We start from the raw sequence: 20942 nt of genomic DNA on the forward strand, positions 1-20942 counted from the left end.
TTTTTAAAATATTAACTGCACTTGTCAAAACTTCGCTATCACCAAAACAGAAAAGTTGTCAGAACATGTCAAGCTAAAGGCTAAAACATTATGATATATTAATTTCTAGTAGTGATGATAAATTCCATACACATACCATCATTATCACTTAATCCTGTGTACTTTGAATAAATTGATAGATTATTAAATAACAGACATTTATAATTCTACATGTAACTAAATAAGCTTTCACATGACAATTTTCAACCATTATAAACAAAACTCTCATCAACCATTTCTTGACCATATTTTATATTTTGTTAATATATTTCTATATGGCTTTCAACTAACATAAAAGATTATAGTGCTTGTTGCAATATGCCTCATTCCCTAGAACTTATTTTTTCACTTAAGTTTTTAACTTAATTTACCACATACAAATTATTTTTAGTAAAGGTCTGTTTGTATATGCCCAGGCATGTAAGTATAAGCATAGGTATATGTATGAGTTGGTATGCACAGATGACTACACATGTAATATATATTTATATATTAATTTTTATTTATACTCTATACAATCTCCCCAAAGGATTTGAGGCAGTCAGCTTATTATACAAAGTTTCATCCTGAACTAAAAATGAAAACAACTGGTATTCAAAGAAGAATCATCCACTAACAGAGATATATCAACTGTAATTTGGGGCTGGGGTGAGGATCTAATTTCCACATACTTCAAGGCATTATAAAACCCAAATAGAATAATATAGGCTCTACAAACTGCATATATAAAAGAACTGCTAAATAAAAAGTATGTTTTGAAAAAGCACATCTTACTTCAACATAAATAATGACATCCCACAGTCCCTTGAGCAATTTTATTTCTTTGCGACATTGTTTCATTTGTTTGTACTCTGGAAGAGCCACTTCAAAAAGACGAGTAGATTCTTGCATCTGCAGCATTTCTTCTTCTAAGGCCTCAAGCTCTTCATTTGCCTAAGGAGAGAACACAAACACCGCATACAAACTGCCAGAGAAAGAGAAGACACGCAGTTCTGCAGCTCTGGTTATCTCGACATTTCAACCTTTGATTTTTAAAGGGAAAATAAATCTGCAGCATAATTATTGGTAAAATGTAGAAGGTTTTAGAAGAGCAAACTCAGCTACTCAAAAAGTGAGAATAGACTACTGTTAAACACAGTAACTTCAACAATACTCTCCCTATACACATATTAGCAAAATTTCCTCTTCATCAGATTTCTCCGAATACAACTTTTCCTCTTGGTTTTTGTACCGAGAGCTGGGGAATTTGCTGAAGAACAAAAGGTGGGGCTCTAGAAACTTCCGCGTAAGAATGAATTATCTTTTAATGACTTAGTTTATTAAAACTTTCAGATTTAAAAAATACCCTACAGATTATCAATAATATCAAATGCACTCAAGAGAATTTGTGAAATAAAGCACAAAGCTAAAAACACAGTCCAGTATGAAAACATCACCATATGACTATCTTTATCAAGGTTCACTTACATACCCCATCTATGTAGAATAGTTTACATTTTAGACCAAACGTAAATGCTAACATGTTTCTTTTGTGATGACCAACTCTTAATTTTCATCTTTAATTAACAAAATGGTACTATGCTTACATGGTAAAAGTTCAAGGTGTGGAGGAGCATTTGCAAGGCAGGAAAGCAATCCTTCGGGTTCACTCTCATTCTTTTGGATGCTATTTCTGTAACTCCCAATTCTGTGCTCAAGCTGCTCTTTCTTGATTGATCATGTTTAGACATTATACTAGGTTACTACTGGCTTTGCAAAAGAAGGATTTGACTTTGTTTTTCCACTTTCTATTTTCTCCCATCCTCCTCCCAAGATCCAACAAGTGTATTACTTTAGTTTCTTTGAACTTTAAATACCTATACTTAATGCTTTTGTGTTCCATCAACCTTCAACTCTTTTTCAATTGACAAATAAAAATTGTATATATTTATCATGTACAACATGATGCTTTGGAATTGCGGGGGTGGGCACAGTGGCTCACGCCTGTAATCCCAGCACTTTCAGAAGTCACAGTGGGTGGAGTGCTTGAGCCCAGGAGATTGAGACCAGCCTGGGCAATGTGGCAAAACCCCATCTGTATCAAAAGTGCAAAAAAAAAAAAAAAAAAAAAAGTTAACTGGGCATGGTGGCATGTGCCTGTAGTCCCAGTTACTCGGGAGGCTGAGGTGGGAGAATGACCTGAGACCAGGGAAGGTTGAGGCTGCAGTGAGTTGAAACTGCGCCACTGCACTACAGCTTGGTCAGAGTGAGACCCTGTCTCAACAAAACAAAACAAAACAAAAAATCTATACATTGTGAAATGGCTCTATAGGGCTAATTAATATATGCATTACCTCACATACTTCATCATCTCACACTTTTTGTGGTGAGAACACTTAAAATCTACTCAGCAATTTTCAAAATACAGTATGTTGCTATTAACTATAGTCACCATGTTGTACAAGAAGTCTTGTGAACTTATTCCTCCTTACTTTCCATCCTTGCCTAACATCTCCCCAACCCCAACTCTCTCTCTTCATTTCCTACTGTGTAAAGAAGAATATTAGCATCCTGCTTTCATTTTTACATCTTCACAAACAAGAACTGCACTTCTTTTAGTTTTAAAATGTTTTATTAAGAAACATTTTATACACATAAAAGGATATATGTTTGTTCCCCATCTAGCCTAAGAAATGACTAATAATTTTTAATGCCTTTTCTCAATTTTATCCCTCTTTTCCCTACTACGTATTTAACCATAAAACCTAACTTTTTATTTAATAGTCTAATTTTCATATTTTCACATTAATGTACTAAGTGCTAAATGCTAAAATTTATGTTTGTGAAATGTAGTTTACTACATATATCACATTTCAGTTGATATTTACGTTCACCTATATGTTCACGATGATGTGTGTGAAGCTCATTTCCTCTACTGCATAGTACTACATTATATGAATATACACTATTTTTTTACTTCTGATAGTCATTTTGGTTTTTCCTATGTTTCACCCTTATTACTAATGCTTCTAGGAATTTTCATGTTCCCTATCATATAGTATTTTACGTAGAGTTTTAATTCTTTTATTAGGCAAAAAATGTCTTCTAAGTGTTTCTATCATGAATGAATGTTGAATGATAGCTAAAGTTCTTTTGGCATTTCTCGTGATAATCATACGATTTTTTCTCCCTAATTTGTTAATGCAATTAATTATACTTTTTCTAATGTTAAGTGAAACTTATTTTCCTTAAATGAAAACTTGTTTATAAACTGGTATAATTTGATTGTTTTGTTTAGTATGTTTGTATCTATATGTACATGAAAAAGACTGACCTATATTTTTTTCCTTTATCATACTATGCTTTTATAAAAATCAAACATGCTTCATAATTTTTGAGTGTTCATTCTTCTTCAGGTTCCTGGAATCACGTGAATGAGATTCATTTCTTGAAAGCTTCTTAAGATTCACCTGTAAAACCATCAGGGCTTCTTAGTTTTTTTTTTTTTTTTTTTTTTTTTTGAGACAGAGTCTCACTGTGTCGCCCAGGCTGGAGTGCAGTGGCACAATCTCGGCTCACTGCAAGCTCCGCCTCCTGGGTTCACACCATTCTCCTGCCTCAGCCTCCCGAGTAGCTGGGACTACAGGCACCTGCCACCACGCCCGGCTAATGTTTTGTATTTTTAGTACAGATGGGGTTTCACCGTATTAGCCAGGATGGTCTCGATCTCCTGACCTCGGCCTCCCAAAGTGCAGGGATTACAGTCATGAGCCACTGCACCCGGCCTTCTTAGTCTCTCTTTTGGAAATTTTTTTGTTTTTTAACTACTGGTTAATAGTTTTCTTTTTATTTTCCTACTGGCTAAGTTTGAATAGTTATATGACTACTCAGATTTACTGAGACAGTTTTGGTAAATTATATTTTTCTAAAAATTTATCCATTTTAAGTTTTCAAGTTATTAATAGTGCTATTTTTGAATGTCTGCTGTTTCTGTACAATCATTCCCTATGTCATTCTAATACTGTTAATTTTACTCTTTTTCTGTTTTTCTCTTGATGATTTCACCAGAGGTTTGTCCATAGAGTTAGTCTTTTCTAAGAACCAAATTTGGCATTGTTTGGAGTATAACTAGTTATTCATCACTATAAATAACTAGAGTTATTTTAGCGATGGTTCACTATAAATAGAGTTATGTTGGTAATGGTTTATTGGTGGTAAACATATTTTTGTTTACCTGAAATATCTTCATTTCACCATTATTGAGATATAATTTTTCCCAGTAGAATTGAAAGATATCATCCACTACCTTCTAGCTCCCATTGTTGCTAATGAGAAGTATGCTCTTAGCCTAATCATCATTTCTAACAAGTGACCAGTCTTTTCTATCTGGTTGCTTTGAAAATCTTCTTGCTTTTGGTATTCTGCAGTTCACTGTGATGTGTCTAGATGCAGTCTTTGTATTTATCCTGGTTGGGATTCGGTAAATTTCCTCAATCTATCAATTCATGTTTTGACGAGTGTACTAGTCACAGTTCTCCAGAAAGATAGAACCAATAGGAAAAAATAAATAGATATATGAGGGAAGTTTTATTAGGGGTATTGGCTCACACGATTATGAAGGCTGAGAAGTCTCACAATAAGCCATTTGCAAGCTGGAAACCTGGATGCCAGTAGTGTGGCTCAGTGCAAGTTCAAAGGCCTCAGAACCAGGAAAGCTGATAGTGCAATCCTCAGTCCGGGGCCAAAGTCCTAAGAACCAGATGCTGAGGGTGGGGGGCTGTAGGTTCAAGTCCTGGAGTCCAAAGTCCAGGGACACTGGAATTCTGATGTCCAAGACCAGGAGAAAGGTATTCCTTTTCCAGGGGGGACAGCGAATTTGCCTCTCCTTTGCCTTTTTCTTCTATCTGGGCCCCCAGCCAGTTGGACAATGCCCACCTGCACTGCAGGTGGATCTTCTCCACTCAGTCCACCAACTCACAAACCAGTCTCTCCTGTGTCCTCACAGACACGGCCAGAAATAATGTTTTCCCAGCTCTGTAGGTATCCCTTAATCTAGTCAAGTTGACACCTAAATTTAACCATCACAACCAGTCCTTTAAAATTCTCAGCTATTATCTTGCAGACTATATTCTGTTCATTCTCTCTTCCAGGAAGTACGAACAGAAGAGTTGGATGGCATTCTAACTTCTTTCTGTGCGTCCCTTAAGTTCTTTCATATTTTCCATCTCCTTACACCTATGCCTGCATTCTAAGTGATTTCCTCCAATGTAATTTGTATTTCACTAATTCTCTTTCCAATTTTAACGAGCTCTTTAACCCATCTGCTGAGTTGTATTTTTTTTTTCACAATTGTATTTTTCATTTCCATAAGTATCCGGCCCTTTTTCAAATTCAACTGATCATTGTTGATAGTCTCAAAACTGAGAACTTGCTCATTTTTTTCAATATTATCTTTTATTTCCTTCTAATATCTGAAGCTTTGTATGGATCTCTATCCGTGGTTTCTTTCAACTGACTCTTATGCGTAATGGTGTGTTTGTTGTTTTATTATGTACTCATATTTGACTGAACTTAATCTGTTGGACCCCCTAAGGAGACTGAATGAGAGTGCTTTTTTCCGGAGATGATTTAGGTTTGCTTCTACTAGTTGCTAGGAAGATACTTGTAATCATTTCAATTTCCTGGCTTAGAAATTCCTTAATCAGAGGGGTAGTATAAAACTGGACCATAGACCTTTGTGAGAACAGGAATATGTTTATAAACTCCCAGAGTATCCTCTTCTGTTTTTTTTTTTTTTTTTCTGAGAGGGAGTCTCGCACTGTCGCCCAGGCTGGAGTGCGGTGGCGCAATCTCGGCTCACTGCAAGCTCCGCCTCCCGGGTTCATGCCATTCTCTTGCCTCAGCTTCCCGAGTAGCTGGGACTACAAGCACCTACCACCACGCCCGGCTAATTTGTTTTATTTTTAGTAGAGACGGGGTTTCACCGTGTTAGCCAGGATGGTCTCGATCTCCTGACCTTGTGATCCACCCGCCTCGGCCTCCCAAAGTGCTGGGATTACAGGCGTGAGCCACCGCGCAAGGCCCCTTTTTTGTTTTTTTCACCCTACTCTGAGCATTAGTGAAGACCCACAGCGATCTCATCGGCTTCCTTTGCAGGCTGCAGACCTTCCCTAGCCCACTCTCCAACGAGGGTATCACCCTTAAGAGCATCTTCTATTTCCCCATGAGAAGTTTAATCTCATAGTTCTAGACTTCTGATATTTTCATTTTTACTACAGCAGCACAGGCTTCTGCATTTGCCTCTACTTTTTCTTGCCCTTTAGAGATTTGTCTTATGTTCTTGTGAACTCAGCAATAGATTAAAAATTATACATTTGTGAATATGTATTCAGCATCTGTTTTATGAAAGAGGGCTTTTCAAAATGTCTGGTCTACCATAATCTCCAAAGCCAATATCCCTTTGATTTATTTTTAATCATTTTTTTCCTATTACTTACACTAATTCCATTATTCCTAGAAATATATACCCAGCTATGGCCGGGCACAGTGGCTCATGCTTGTAATCCCAGCAAGTTGGGAGGCTGAGGCAGGCAGATCACTGGAGGTCAGGAGTTCAAGAACAGTCTGGCCAACATGGCGAAACCCTGTCTCTACTAAAAATACAAAAATTAGCCAGGTGTGGTGGTGCGCGCCTGTCTGTGGTCCCAGCTACTCAGGACATTGAGGCAGGAGAATTGCTTGAACGTGGGAGGCACAGTTTGTAGTGAGCTGAGATCGTGCCACTGTACTCCAGCCTGGGCGACAGAGCGAGACTCTGTCAAAGAGAGAAAAGGAAAGAAAAACGAAAGGAAAAGGAAAGGAAAGGAAGAAATTCTCAGTTATGTTAATTCAGCTGGTTATTATACAGTTACTACATCTTTGGCTGTGAAGAAATGGTAGTACTTTACCAGGGAACCTCATTTTAAAGGGAGGGATTCACTGCACTGTTCGCCTTATTTGTGGAAAGTCAGTGTTTTCTGTCTTGTGGACTGAGATGCCTTCAGAACCAGGGTCCACCATACCAGCCTAGAACAAGAATACATATGCCTTTCGCTGAGTCTAACTAGATTTACATTAGATATGTCTGCTGAACAAACACACCAAGAACATGACTTCAAGAAAAAGTTCACCCAGCCCTACTACATTCAAAATATTCCTGTAGTTACAAGTGTAAGCATCTCTGACTTTTAAATATGTAACTATATGCTGTTATAGTATAGCATGAACATGATACAATTCAATAAATAACTGTAGTAAATGTTTACATACAGCATGTTGGTTAGTCAAGTAAAAACGTTTCCCCATCCACAATCTGTTCAGACCACCTGCAATTTAGACATAATCTTTAAAAAATAAAAAATAAAACCAAGTATATTAGCATACTGTAACCTACTCCCTTTTCAATGAATATGTTAACCAATTTTCTTCTGCCAAGTGAAAGAGGCAACATGATGCTATAGAATGGTGTTTTCTGAATAAGTTTAAAGCAATTAAATCTAAATTCAACCCAAAATTTGGAAAGAGAGGTAAGGGCTCTGTCAGCTGCACCTGGCTAAGGAGTTGAGACTATCTCCAGCATGAAGTGAAATCAGGGTGACAGGCTAGATGAGCAACTCAGAAAGGTGCCCAACTCCTAAATCTAAACTTCACACAATTATTTTCTTATTTCGGTTGCTAGGTTAAGTTCCTAGAGAAACAAAGACATCATTTTTCTAATAAAAGTTTAAAACATCTTTTCAGTGTTCTGTGAATTACTTACCATTTGGATTCTTTGCCCACCATATTCATTCTTATAGTCAACTATAATAAAGTACAGTTGTTCATTATAAACTAGGATTGAATGACTCAACAATCTTCATGTCCAGGGTTAAGAATAAGTTATGGGCTTCCTTGACTACAGTTAATAGTTACAGGCAAAAGAATCACAAGAGAAAGGGTATAGTGGTTAAAATTTCTGATTAAAAAAAAAAAAAAGTTTAGATAGCCAGAATGTTAATCCTAGTTCTGTCACTTACTAACAGAAATCTGCAAGGAATTACCTAATTATACAAGCCTTTTTGTTTGTTTGTTTGAGATGAAGTCTTGCTCTGTCTCCAGGCTGGAGTACAGTGGCGCAGTCTCAGCTCACTGCAATCTCTGCCTCCTGGGTTCAAGAGATTCCCCTGCCTCAGCCTCCTGAGTAGTTGGAACTACAGACACCCACCACCATGCCCAGCAATTTTTTTTTTTTTTTAATTTTAGTAGAGACAGGGTTTCACCATGTTGGCCAGGATGGTCTTGATCTCCTGACCTCGTGAAACGCCCACCTCGAATCCCAAAGTGCCTGGGTTACAGGTGTGAGCCACCGTACCTGGCCACAGGCTTGTTTTTTTAATTGAAATAGGAAAAGTAATACAAGCCATATCATAGGGAGACTGTTAGAATTAAAAAGAAATAATGATAGTCATATGCTTAACAAAATTCTTGACAAATAGTAAGGACTCAAAAAATAGTAGTAGTTGTTACTCTCTCTAGTATGATTACTATGATGATTGTGATAGTTAATACTGAGTGTCAACATGATTGGACTGAAGGATATAGAGTATTGTTCCTGGGTGTGTCTGTGAGGGTGTTGCCAAAGGAGATTAACAATTGAGTCAGTAGACTGGGAGAGGCAAACCCACCCTCAATCTGGGTGGGCACCATCTAATCAGCTGCCAGCACAGCTAGGATAAAAGCAGGCAGAGGAACGTGGAAGGACTAGGCTGGCTGAGTCTTCTGGCCTCCATCTTTCTCCCATGCTAGATGCTTCCTGTCCTTGAACATTGGACTCCATGTTCTTCAGCTTTTGGTCTCTTGGACCTACACCAGTGGCTTGCTAGGGACTCTGGGACCTTTGGCCACAGACTCAAGGCTGCAACGCTGGCTTCCCTACTTTTGAGGTTTTGGGACTCAGAGTGGCTTCCTTGTTCCTCAGCTTGCAGACAGCCTACTGTGGGACTTTGCCTTGTGATGGTGTGAGTCAATACTCCTTAATAAACCCCCTTTCATATATACACCTATCCTACTAGTCCTGTCCCTCTACAGAACCCTAATACAATGATGACGGTTTTGGGAGGCATGATTTGAAATACAATACAATTTACTTAAGGGGAAATTGCTTATAACTGGGTTTTAAATAAATAAATTCCTGTAACAGCAAAACAAAGACAAAATGTGGCAGTATTTTCTGTCTAAACTTACATTTTTTAAAGTAGCTATTTTAATGCACACAGGATATTTGAGATCTGTCTTACCTTATCAAGCGCTGTGTATGGATTTTCTGCATTAAATCCAAGAGGGGCATAGCGTCTGAATCTCTCTCTGAACTCTGCCTGCTTTCCCTAACCAGTGCAAAAAAAAAAAAAAAAAAAAAAAAAAAACAGAAAGTGAATTTTAAACAAATACTTCAACTATCCTTGTAAAACCTTTCTTAAAGCAAAAGCTTGGTAACTAGCTTACGTCAAACAAAATACATTTTTTCCTTATAAGAGTGACTTCCGCATTATGGAGAGGTGAGACTTCATGTCTGACAGTTGCTGCGATCTTTTTGGTAGTTTTCCATCTTTCAGGTAATTCCTGCAAAAGCAAAGGTACAAATGGGAAATTACTTCAATTCCTAAAACAAATCAACCCTATAGGATTAAATTACTCGAATTTCTTTTTCTTTTTTCTTTTTTTCTTTTAAGACAAGCTGGCTCTATCCCCTAGGCTGGAGTGCACTGGCATGATCTCAGCTCACTGAAATCTTCACCTCCCAGGCTCAAGTGATCCTCCCAGCTCAGCCTCCCCAGTAGCTGGAACTACAGGCATGTACCGCCATGTCCGGATAATTTTTGTATTTTTTGTAGGACAGGGTTTCAGCATGTTGTCCAGGCTGGTCTTGGACTCGTGAATTCAAGCGATTCACCTGCCTCTGGCTTCCAAAGTGCTGGGATTACAGGCATGAGCCACCATGCCCATGTAAATGATTCTAATTTCTTTACACTAACCCATGACATCGCTTCATTCTTCTATAATGAGTTTATAAAAAAGAATGAAAGTGATGAAAAGGCTTAGAACCAGGGCTGAAGTACAGGCTGATTCACTGGCAGTGCTGGGTGCAGAACTCCAAAGCATGTACCAGAATTGTTCTCATCTCAGAATCCATGGAAATCTTTTTAAAATAAACACAAATCTCCCAATTGTTTTGCTGCTGTGGGAATAAAATTAAAGTGCTCTGGAAATGACTTTGTTGATCTCTAACAACTAGAAATGGAAGCCAGACATGTTTAGTAATTTAGCAAGTGAAAAAAAGATGCTTTGAAAATGCTGGGGCAAGGATGAAAATGTGAATCAATCTCATCCTGGGCTTTTCTGTATCTCCCAAAGCTCTGTACATTCTCCTTCTTGTTGGAGAGTTTGAGGATTGAGGTTGGGTTTATTTTAGGGGACTAGGAGTTTTTGAAGGGAGAAGAGGCAAAGAGAAGAAAGGTTAATTCCTATTCTATGTAGAACAAAAAACACAATAAATAGTTCAGGTACCAACTCAACTCTGCTCTCCCTGCCTACAATACAAATAGGACAAAAGCAAGTTATTTTCTTTGAGGAGCCATGCATAGGGCATAATTACTGTTGAAAAGCATTCCTTGTGTCCCAACTAACAAAGCATTGTTCCTCTGGGTCGTCTCCTGGGACACTGAAATTGTTTTGTCATACAAACCCACCCATAGTGATGGAACTCTACTTGTAGCTGAAGTGCAAAACTCAAAGGTTCTAAAGACTATTTTGTAACCCTCAATAAATATTTGATGAATGATTCAGTAACTGCCAGTTATGAAAAACGCACTGTGCTAAGTCTAAATACTATTTGTGTGGTGAACAGGGTGCTAAAAGGGTAAAACACATTCTCTCAAATTGTTTTATCATCTGTCACAGTGAGCAAGAGGCACACACAGTAACTATTCTACACAACAGAATGTGTTAACTATCAGAAGGTCTATGTGTTATGGAATCAAAACAGTTGGGAGACAATATGGTGACATGACAGGAATACCAAACCAGCTCAGGAACCAAGAGACCTGGGCTTTAAACCCCCTTGTCCTTCCCTCTTGTGGCTTCTCATCAAAACTCTGCAACTGCCCTCTATACAGAGTCTCACTTTGCATTTCCAATTCCATTCCATGGAATCTAAGTATTCCATGGAGTCCCTCAGAGGCCATGGCTGGGAAGCCAGGAAGAAGTTACATCCATGAGCTCAGGCCCCCTTATCCCTCTTCAAACACAGCAAGCCTGCTTTATATTTGGGGATTCCAAGCAAGTTTTTACTTGATAAAAATAAATTTTCTTGAAATCCAAAAGATCAGATGATCTCCAAAGCCTCTGAAAGTCAGATGATCCACTCAAGGAGGAGGTAACATTGAAACTGAGGCTCAACGAAATGACTAAGTTTCAACAGGCAGAGATTAGGGTGTGATCCCTTGAGGTATGACGACCAATATAGGATGGTGTGAGTGTGTGAGCTCTTATGGAAGCTGGACAGCATTCGGGAAGTTAGGGGCAGTTAGTGAAGGTTTCTGAGCAGAAAAGGGACTGGATAAGTCCTGCAGATTAGCATATTCATCTTGTTTCAGAGTATATTGTGGGTGGGGTGTGAGGAGGAATGGGATGAATTCAGGAGCTATTGCTGTGAGGTGAGAAGTAACAAGAGCTGAATTGAAGTGGGTGTAACAGCAGTGAGAAGAGGCAAAAGACTGAAGAGATGCTCCACTAAGACAAAGATCTTGCTGGTGGTGAGCCCTCATGACTTTAAGGAAGTAATACTTCAACTCTTAGTAGGTATAGCCAAACTTTGGAGTGTTTTCACACAGAACTAAGCATAGACAAGTATTTGGAAAATGTTATGACTTCTCATAATAATAAAGGATAAACTGAAAGTATCACTTGAAGTTGCTTAAATTAAAAGTGGGCCTCGTTACCCTCCAAATACACCACATACCACCTATGAATCTTATTTTTCCTCCTGACAAGTCTAAATTACTGATACACAGCTAAAATTGTACTCTGCTTTTGAAATGTTGAAAAGCCTAATGCTTTCAATACTACCATCACCTGAAAGAGTGAACCAAACTTTTATAACACACATTCTGGAGGCCATATCTAAATTTCTCTCATCAATTACTTATTATGACTACTTTCTCTATGAGATATAGTTTAAGGTTCAACATCTGATTCAAGGAATATCTAAATCTTCCTTACTTGTTTCTACTGTAACTGTTTGATCTCTTAGTCTTGTTATATATCTATCTGTCTAGAACTTGTCATCTTGCTCCATGTCTAACTGGCTTGCAAGCTCTAAGAGCAGTTTAATACTTAAATAGAATTTAACAATTCATATACAGTAATTCTCGTAGCCTTTATAGTCAAGAGAGCACTTGTAAATACCCTGCTGCATTTAATCCTCACAAAGCAAAATGACAGAATATAAAACAAAACAGCCACTGTGAAAAATAGTTTGGCAATGGCTCAAAAAGTTAAATATAGAATTACCAGATTTCCCAGCAATTCCACTCCTAAGTGTACTGAAAATAATTGAAAATGGATACTCAAATAAATACACACCAATGTTCATAGCAGCACTATTGACAATAGCCCGAAGATAGAAACAACCCAAATGTCCATTGACAGATGAGTGGAAAAGCCAGTGGTGGTACAGACATACAATGGAATGTTATTCAGCCATAAAAAGAAATGAAGTACCAATACATGCTACAATGTGAATGAACCTGGAAAACATTACACCAAGTGAAAGAAGCCTAACAAAATAGGTCACATATTGTATGATTCCATCTATATGAAATATCTAGAGTAAGTGAACCCATAAAGGCAGAAATAGATTGGCAATTGCCAAGGATTGGTGGGTAGGGGTTTTCAGGGCTTGGCAGGGCATGGAGGAGGATAATGGGGAGAGACAGAGAAGTGGTATGGGATTTCTGGGAGCGATGAAAATTTCTGGAACTAGATAGAGGTGGTAGTTGCACAATATTGTACTAAATTGTACATTTTAAAATGGTTACTTTCATATGTTATCTGAATAGTACATTTCACCTCAATAAAAAAAGAAAAAAACAGAAATTGATGGGAGCAAGTATAGAGAAATTGTTTAAATGAGGGATCATGAGGCATAATTTAGCAAAAAGGAAGTGTGGTCTTAGACATTAACAAACTTGTCAAGGCAAGCAGAAAAGATGAACTCACACAGTACTTGAAAACAAATCTAAGTTTGAGTTCTGTGCTCTGACTACTAAACTAGATCAACTAGAATCCAGTGAAAGCTTTTTGGTTAATGTGTCCACTGATCACATTTGCAAAATTCAAGTACATGTGTGTACACACACACACACATACACACAATCTATAAAATATCGATATTGGCATAGAGAAAGAATCTAAATTGTGAGACTGTGGTTCATGGTTTCAGTTATAATTAAAGAGGCTTTGTTGTTAAAAAGCCCCCAAATCTTTCCACAGCATGGAAACAGGTGGATGGCACAGAAATCTATTTAGAAAGCATAGTGATTTCCCCATCCAAATTGAGTTTCATTTATTTATTATTATTATTATTATTATTTGGAGACGGAGTCTTGCTGTGTCCCCATGCTAGAGTGCAGTGGTGTGATCTCAGCTCACTGCAACCTTCACCTCCCGAGTTCAAACAATTCTCCTTCCTCAGCCTCCTGAGTAGCTGAACTACAGGTGTGTGCCACCACGCCCAGCTAATTTTTATATTTTTAGTAGAGATGGGGTTTCACCATGTTGGCCAGGCTGGTCTTGAACGCTAGACCTCAGGTGATCTGCCTGCCTCGGCCTCTCACAGTGCTGGGATTACAGACATGAGCCACCACACCTGGCCTATTTATTCTTTATTAACATGTCCATGATATGTTTGCAAGACTAGGACACTTCTTGACTGACAGGTAGTTTTTCTGAATGAAAAAAAAGTATGGATATATTTCATGTGTGAAAATGATGGTAAAACTGAACTCAAAAAAGCAACTCATAGGTTGTTTACAATCTACACTCTTTCTAATCAGAAGGCAGTGGAGCACAGTGGTTAAGTATTTTGTCATAAAATACACCTAGAGTGTTGGCTGGCTTTACTATTTGTATGACCTTGAGAAAGTTATTAAATCTCCTTAAGTATCAGATTCCTAACCTGTAAATTGAAAACATCAAATGTGTATAGTATAGATTGTTATAAGGACATCATAAGAGAGTACATGAAAGTACTTTAATAAAAGAGATGCTCAATTTATGGTAATTATGATTATTTCACCTCTGCACTTACCTCTAGCTGAATATAGACTTGCTCAGGCATCTTCTGGCCATAGCTTTCCAAGAGGGTGACGGTTTCTTTTAGAGGTTCAAAGAGTTCATCAGTAGCTCTCTGTCGGCTTCTTACAGCCAGAAGATGCCCCATGATGTCAACTAAACCATCATGATCACCTTCATTTAATTCTCTCTGAAGTCCGGAATCGGTCTCCTTTATAAATTCTTGTAGCTCATTCAGACTATTAAATATATAGTAAATAGATACACACAAATTAAGTTTATTAAAACATTTAGCAGTGTAAGACTTCTGATTGAATCTGATTTTCATTATGTACCTGATTAAACATTATTTATCTCTATCATGAAACTGGCAACGTTAATACGCTTAAAAGTAACATCTCAGCTTTAGAAAGCAGTTTAGAAAGTTGTAATTCCAAATACCAAAGTACAAAGGCTACCTGTCAATGACAAATCTCAAAAGATGCTCCTGAAACATCCAGCTCCATTTCTTAATTACGGTTAACAAGCTCACTTTGAAAGGCTTCATGTCCACCTTGAACCAACTATCAAACACTCTGAAGTCATCAAATTTGCTCATTTGAACATACAAAGCTTCATAAATGTCGATCTGTAGTTAGAAAAAAATTAATTAGAACAACTCAATGAAAAGCCATTTCACTACATTAAATGCTAAGGGTTTTCCTTGCCTGTTCTTTGAATTGCTCAAGAGTTGGTGGTTGTTTGGGAATTTCTTCATTTGCATGGGCATCCATTTCATCGGAAGATACAGCATGGCCATACAAGAGAAAATGCTTCATAAACTCAGCTCGATCATCCACCCAGAGGTAAGCGTGGGTCTCCAGGGTGTTTCTGAAATCTAAGACTTTGTTGATGACATTCGCCACTCTGTTCATGATCTCCTGCCTGACCTCTGCCAGGCCTAACATGTTATCCATATCATTCTAAATGAGAGGAAAACACAGAACTTACTATTCAAACCAACCTTGCTTTATCAATTATCTACAACATAACATTACCAAGGTAATTCTTCAAAGGGAGAGTAGTTGGAAAAATTAAAAATCATGTTGCTTTTTCCAACTTCTCTTTTCCCTGTGCTTCCCATTTTCCTAATTTGTTCTGGGTTTTGTTTTCTGGTGGTTTTTTGTGTTTTTTTTTTTTTTACTTTTATACAATTTTATATTCAATAGTCAAGTGTTACTGATGTTTTTAAATTAATAAACTTCATTTTTAGAGCAATTTTAAGTTCACAGCAAAAATGAGCAGAAAATATTGTTTTTGTTTTTTTGAGACAGGGTTTTGCTTTGTCACTCAAGCTGGAGTGCACTGGCTTCATCATAGCTCACTGCAGCCTCTAACTCCTGGGCTCAAGCAATCCTCCTGCCTGAGCCTCCTGAGTAGCTGGGACTATAGGTGCATGCCACCACACCCAGCTAATTTTTAAATTTTTTTTAGAGACGGCCTTTCTATGCTGCTTAGGCTGGTCTTGAACTCTTGGGCTCAAGCAATCCTCTTGCCTCAGTCTCCCAAAGTTCTGGGATTCCAGGCATGAGCTACCATACCCAGCCACAATTTGTTTTTGAATCATTAATATAAAAGCTAAATACCCATTTACTAAGAAAATACCTGGTAATTTTTCATTTCCAGGTGTGTTGCTATTCGGTTCATCTGGGCAGACATTCTAAAACTATTGCATAACATTTCTTCTACCAGATCATAGAAGCCATCCCCAGCCTCTCTGTCTAGAGAAGGTTTAAACACAATCTCAGGAGGCAACAAGATCATTTGTGCTTGAAAAAATGGTGCCGGTTTCAATTGTTTCTCTGTATTCTTCAGAAAGAAGTCTAAGTCGTGCATTATAGCCTGAAAAAAGCCTTCCACCACAATGTCATCAATGAATTCTACATAAATTTTCCAGGTATCCAGAGAGGGATCAGCTTTGAAGAGCTTCCTATTTTCCTAGAAACAGACAAGTATTAGTAGATGAATATAAACAAATAATTAGCATAAAAACTAAAACTTCCCATTTAAATAGTTTGTAAAAGAAGAGACTGCATTTTTGTGCACAAGACAGGAACATTCAAATACTAAGTTGCAGAACCTTAAGCTAGATGTCAAAGATCTAAGCAGGAATTTAGAACATTAAGTTCACACATGAAATACATTCAAAAGTTGTTTCAAGGAAAGTTCTCTATGAAGATTGCTATCTTCAGATACAGACAGGAAATACACTAGTTCCCAATGAATTCTAGACATTTTGGACCTGGGCTGTAGTTTTTGCTCTGTCACTAACTCTGTGTCCTTAGACTTTGCCTTCCAGGGCCTTCCCTATAAATAAAGAGATCTGTCAAACTGATCCTTCAGAGAACACCGTTCTGGAACATCTGAAGATTATCAAGTCAGGGAAGTACTATGTACTCTATGCCATTCTTGGAGACTCACAATGTACCTATTCTATTAAAGTCCATTGAGGCTATTATTAAAGTCAAAAAAATAACAGATGCTGGTGAGGTTGCACAGAAAAAGGAATGTTTATATACTGTTGGTAGAAGTGTTAATTAGTTCAACCACTGTGGAAGACAGTGTGGAAATTCCTCAAAGCCCAAAAACAGAAATATCATTTGACCCAGCAATCCCATCACTGGATATACACCAAAAGGGATATAAATCATTCTATTATAAAGACACACACACGTATGTTCACTGTAGCACTATTCACAATAGCAAAGACATGGAATCAACCTAGGTGCCTATCAATGATACACTGGGTAAAGAAATTGTGGTACATGTATAAATGGAATACTATGCAGCCATAAAAAAGAATGAGATCATGTCCTTTGCAGGAACATGGATGGAGCTGGAGGCCATTGTCCTCAGCAAACTAATGCAGGAATAGAAAACCAAATACTGCATTTTCTCACTTTTAAGTGGGAGTTAAATGATGAGAACACATGGACACATAGAGGGGGAATAACACACACTGGGATCTAAAGGAGGGTGAGGATTGGAAGGAGGGAGAGGATCAGGAAAAATAACCAGTGGGTACTAGGCTTAATAACTGGGTGATAAAATAATCTGTACAACAAACCTTCATGTTTTCAGACCTTGTTTAAGCACAAAATTATTTTTTTTTTTTTTGCAAACCATCTATGATAAGCAACCTGTGGAATAGACCCAGTTTGGAAAACACTGGACTAAGGAAGTTCTAAGCTCCCCTCCTGCATCAACAATATGAGCTTCTTGCACCTTAGCGTCTCCCAAGAGTTTGGGTGACATAATGGACAAGCCAGTTGGGGCAAAATAGGGCCTGAAGACAGAGGTGTGGTTAAGGACCACTACAGGCTGAGCACGCAGTGTCTTGGCCCAGAGACACAGGTTTCAAAAGGTCAGGTGGGCAGCAAAGTTGATTCCAGAGAGGCTGAGTGGCTAAACTTGCATAGTCTATACAGATTAGACAGCAGATGCCCAAGGGAGGAACTGTAGCACAGAGCAAAGGAGACATTGGAATAAGAGCTGATTATAAGGTGACATTAGAATAAGAGCTAATTATAAGGTAGACTATACTGTTTTCTTTGATTATTCTTTACTATGGATATATGATCCAGGATGCAAAGGTGTACACTTCAAGCAAGAATCAGAACTAGAGAGGTGAGTATAGATACTAATAAGGCAGGCGAGAGATGAGAGAACCCTAGCTCTCAAACAAATTTAAGAACTGCTCCTTCTCAGGAATGCTGTGTTGCCCACCAGCCAGGTGGAACCATTCACATCTGTGTAATCATGTGACATGCACCCCTGGAGTTGTGCAGTACACATCCTAGGAAAGTATACACAGCTGCCCTGGCCCCTTTGTAGGCACTAAAAGGGAAAAGTATAGATCTTACAGCTGAAGAAAAATCCTTAGAAACCATCTTGTTAAGTCTCCTCATCTTAAAGATATTAATACGGTTTGACTCTGTGTCCTCACCCAAATCTAATCTTGAATTATAATCCCCACATGTTGGGAGAGTGGCCTGGTGGCAGGCGATTGAATCATGGGGGCAGACTCCCTGCCCCAACCCCCAGCTTGCTGTTTGTGACAGAATTCTCACGAGATCTGGTTGTTTGATAAGTGTGTGTTTCTTCCCCTTTGCTCTCTCTCCTGCCACCATGTAAGATGGACCTTGCTTCCCCTTTGCCTTCTGCCATGATTGCAACTTTCCTGAGGCATCCCCAGCCATGTGGAACTGTGAGTCAATTAAATCTCTTTTCTTCATAAATGGCCCTGTCTCAGGTAGTTCTTTTTTTTCACAGCAGTGTGAAAACAGACCAACACAGACATGAAAACAAAGACCTAATACACATTCAGCATCACACTAGTAGGAAGTTAATAGCTGAGCTAGGACTAGAAACTAGCCCTCTTGACCTCCCAGAGTAGGACCTTTCCCATCTTGTCATGCTCATATACACTTTTTCATACGAAGAGATCCAGTTTATCTCACTACAGTCACATTGATGAGAAATGCCGTATCTTCAGCACATTAGGATAAAGGCAGCGAAAGGAAGAGAAAGGAGAGCTTTAGATAACTGAATGATCACTCAGGTCCCTTCCAGGCCCAATATTCCATGGTCCTGCTCCTCTCTTCTCTCCATCTTTAACTCTTGACTCCAGACCACTCGCTGACATCCCATCGGCCAGAAAACATGCAGCATGCAAAAGGCAGAACTGACTCACCCTTGGCCATATTTCTACAGCTTTTCCCCAAACCACGTTCCTCACCAGAAGCCTGAGAACTAGGTTCAACATCACGTGCTAAGTCAAGAGGAAAATAATCACTTAGAAGACCCAACTTATGGAAACAAAAAATCATTTCATTTCCATTTTAAAGCTGGCTTACATTCCCTCAAGGCAGAAGCTCTCTTCCATTCTCGGATTCAGAACAGTTATTTCAAAGCTTCTTAATTTTTGCCTTAAGGACAAAAATAGGAGAATCCATTTATTAATAGAAAAAATTCTAACATTTTTCTCTGAGATGACAATGTAAAACCTTGTTTTATGACAATTTCTAGTCATATCTTGGTCATACTTTTAATGTATTTTCATCAGGATTCATATCTTAATGGTTTAAAATCCTTGGAGTTTGGGGAGTACATTTTTTTATTGTCAAGAAAATGTAACAGAAAAAAACTAATTGTAATCCATCATCTGTCCTCTATAAGACAGATTCTAACACATAAACAGTTGTAGAGGTGGCTTAAAAGTCACAGAATAATTCAAAGCATTTCAGTGAACAACTAGAAATAGTCTATGGCATGACTTAGTTAAGATACTGCTGAAAAACAAAGTAACTTTCAGATAAATGCCTCCTTTACATGTCAGGACACCCCTGAGATTCTCTCCAGGCTACCCAGGCCTTTGGCAGAGCCTTCCGAGGGAGCATGGCCCTGCCTACACTTTGGTTTCAGACTTCAACCCTCTAGACTATGACAGAATAAACTTCTTTCATTTCAAGACAGCCTGTTTGTGAACCTTGTCATGGCAGCCTTGGATTGCTATTCCAGGCAGTACTCAAAGAAGACAGAAACAAAGTCTTTGTCCTAGCAAATTGTCATCGATGGGAAAATTAAAACTTTCTTAGAAATTTCAGAAAACATTGGAAGTCAACAGAAACACTGAAACCCATGTTAATTATGTACTTGTTTTTATTTTCTTCTCCATATCCACTAGAGCATATCAAATGTACTGTACTTTATGTTTTGGTAAGAACATCTGTTACCCTCCAAACCCTTTCTTCACTCAGCTTCCTGTCCTGGTTTTCCTCCTACTGTCTCAGCCTTTCCTTTTCTGCATCTTTGGCTGGTCCTTCTTCTCCCCGGTCTCCTAAGAGAAGAATGGTGGTCCAGCCAATAGTCCTTGATTTTCTTCTATTCTCTAGCTAAACTCATGTTCTCGGTGATCACATCCAGTCCCCTGGCTTAAATATCATTGCCATCCACTCCTCCTTCATTTGTGTTTTCAGTTTGGACCCCTCTCATTAACTCTAAATGAGTACATCCAATAGCCCACTCAACTCCTCTACGTGGCTAATTAACACCTCAAATTCAAAATGCCCAAAACTGAAATCTTGACCTTCCCTGCTAAGTCTCTTCCTCTCACACCCTTCCCCATCCGAATAGATTGCAACTTCACCTTTCCAGTTGATTATGACAAAATGTGTAGAATGATCTTTAACGTGTCTTTCTTTCATGCTCCACATCCAGTCTTCGGGAAATTCTGTTTGCTCCACTTAATTCAAAATATATCCAGAATCCAACTACTTCTAATCACTTTCACTGCTACCACCCTGGTCCAGCACCATCATCTGCTATGTGCCTGTGCCATTGTCTGAATGCTTATGTCCTCCCAAAATTCGAATGTGAAAATCCCAAACCCCAAGGGCATGGTATTACGAAGAGGGGTTTAGGAGGAGGTGATTAGGTCCTGAGGGCAGAGCCTTCATGAATGAGAGTACTGCCTACATAAAACAGGCCCAGGGGAACTTCCTCCATGTGATGACACA

At 38.4% G+C, this 20942-nt stretch overlaps 1 protein-coding gene across 1 annotated transcript in view; it reads right to left on the reverse strand.

Moving 5' to 3' along the window:
* Nucleotides 1-20942, reverse strand: part of DNAH11 (dynein axonemal heavy chain 11) — a 366891-nt gene that overhangs the window by 287562 nt on the left and 58387 nt on the right. The window contains exons 15-21 of the mRNA XM_055272477.2: nucleotides 16030-16362; nucleotides 15093-15347; nucleotides 14844-15013; nucleotides 14402-14624; nucleotides 9538-9654; nucleotides 9333-9419; nucleotides 814-972 (exon numbers count right to left, since the gene is read on the reverse strand). Of these exons, the coding sequence (XP_055128452.1) occupies nucleotides 814-972; nucleotides 9333-9419; nucleotides 9538-9654; nucleotides 14402-14624; nucleotides 14844-15013; nucleotides 15093-15347; nucleotides 16030-16362 (1344 nt within the window). The remainder of the gene's footprint in view (nucleotides 1-813; nucleotides 973-9332; nucleotides 9420-9537; nucleotides 9655-14401; nucleotides 14625-14843; nucleotides 15014-15092; nucleotides 15348-16029; nucleotides 16363-20942) is intronic.

The sequence above is a fragment of the Symphalangus syndactylus genome, chromosome 3 (genome assembly GCF_028878055.3).
Source record: "Symphalangus syndactylus isolate Jambi chromosome 3, NHGRI_mSymSyn1-v2.1_pri, whole genome shotgun sequence".
Lineage (NCBI taxonomy): Eukaryota > Metazoa > Chordata > Mammalia > Primates > Hylobatidae > Symphalangus > Symphalangus syndactylus.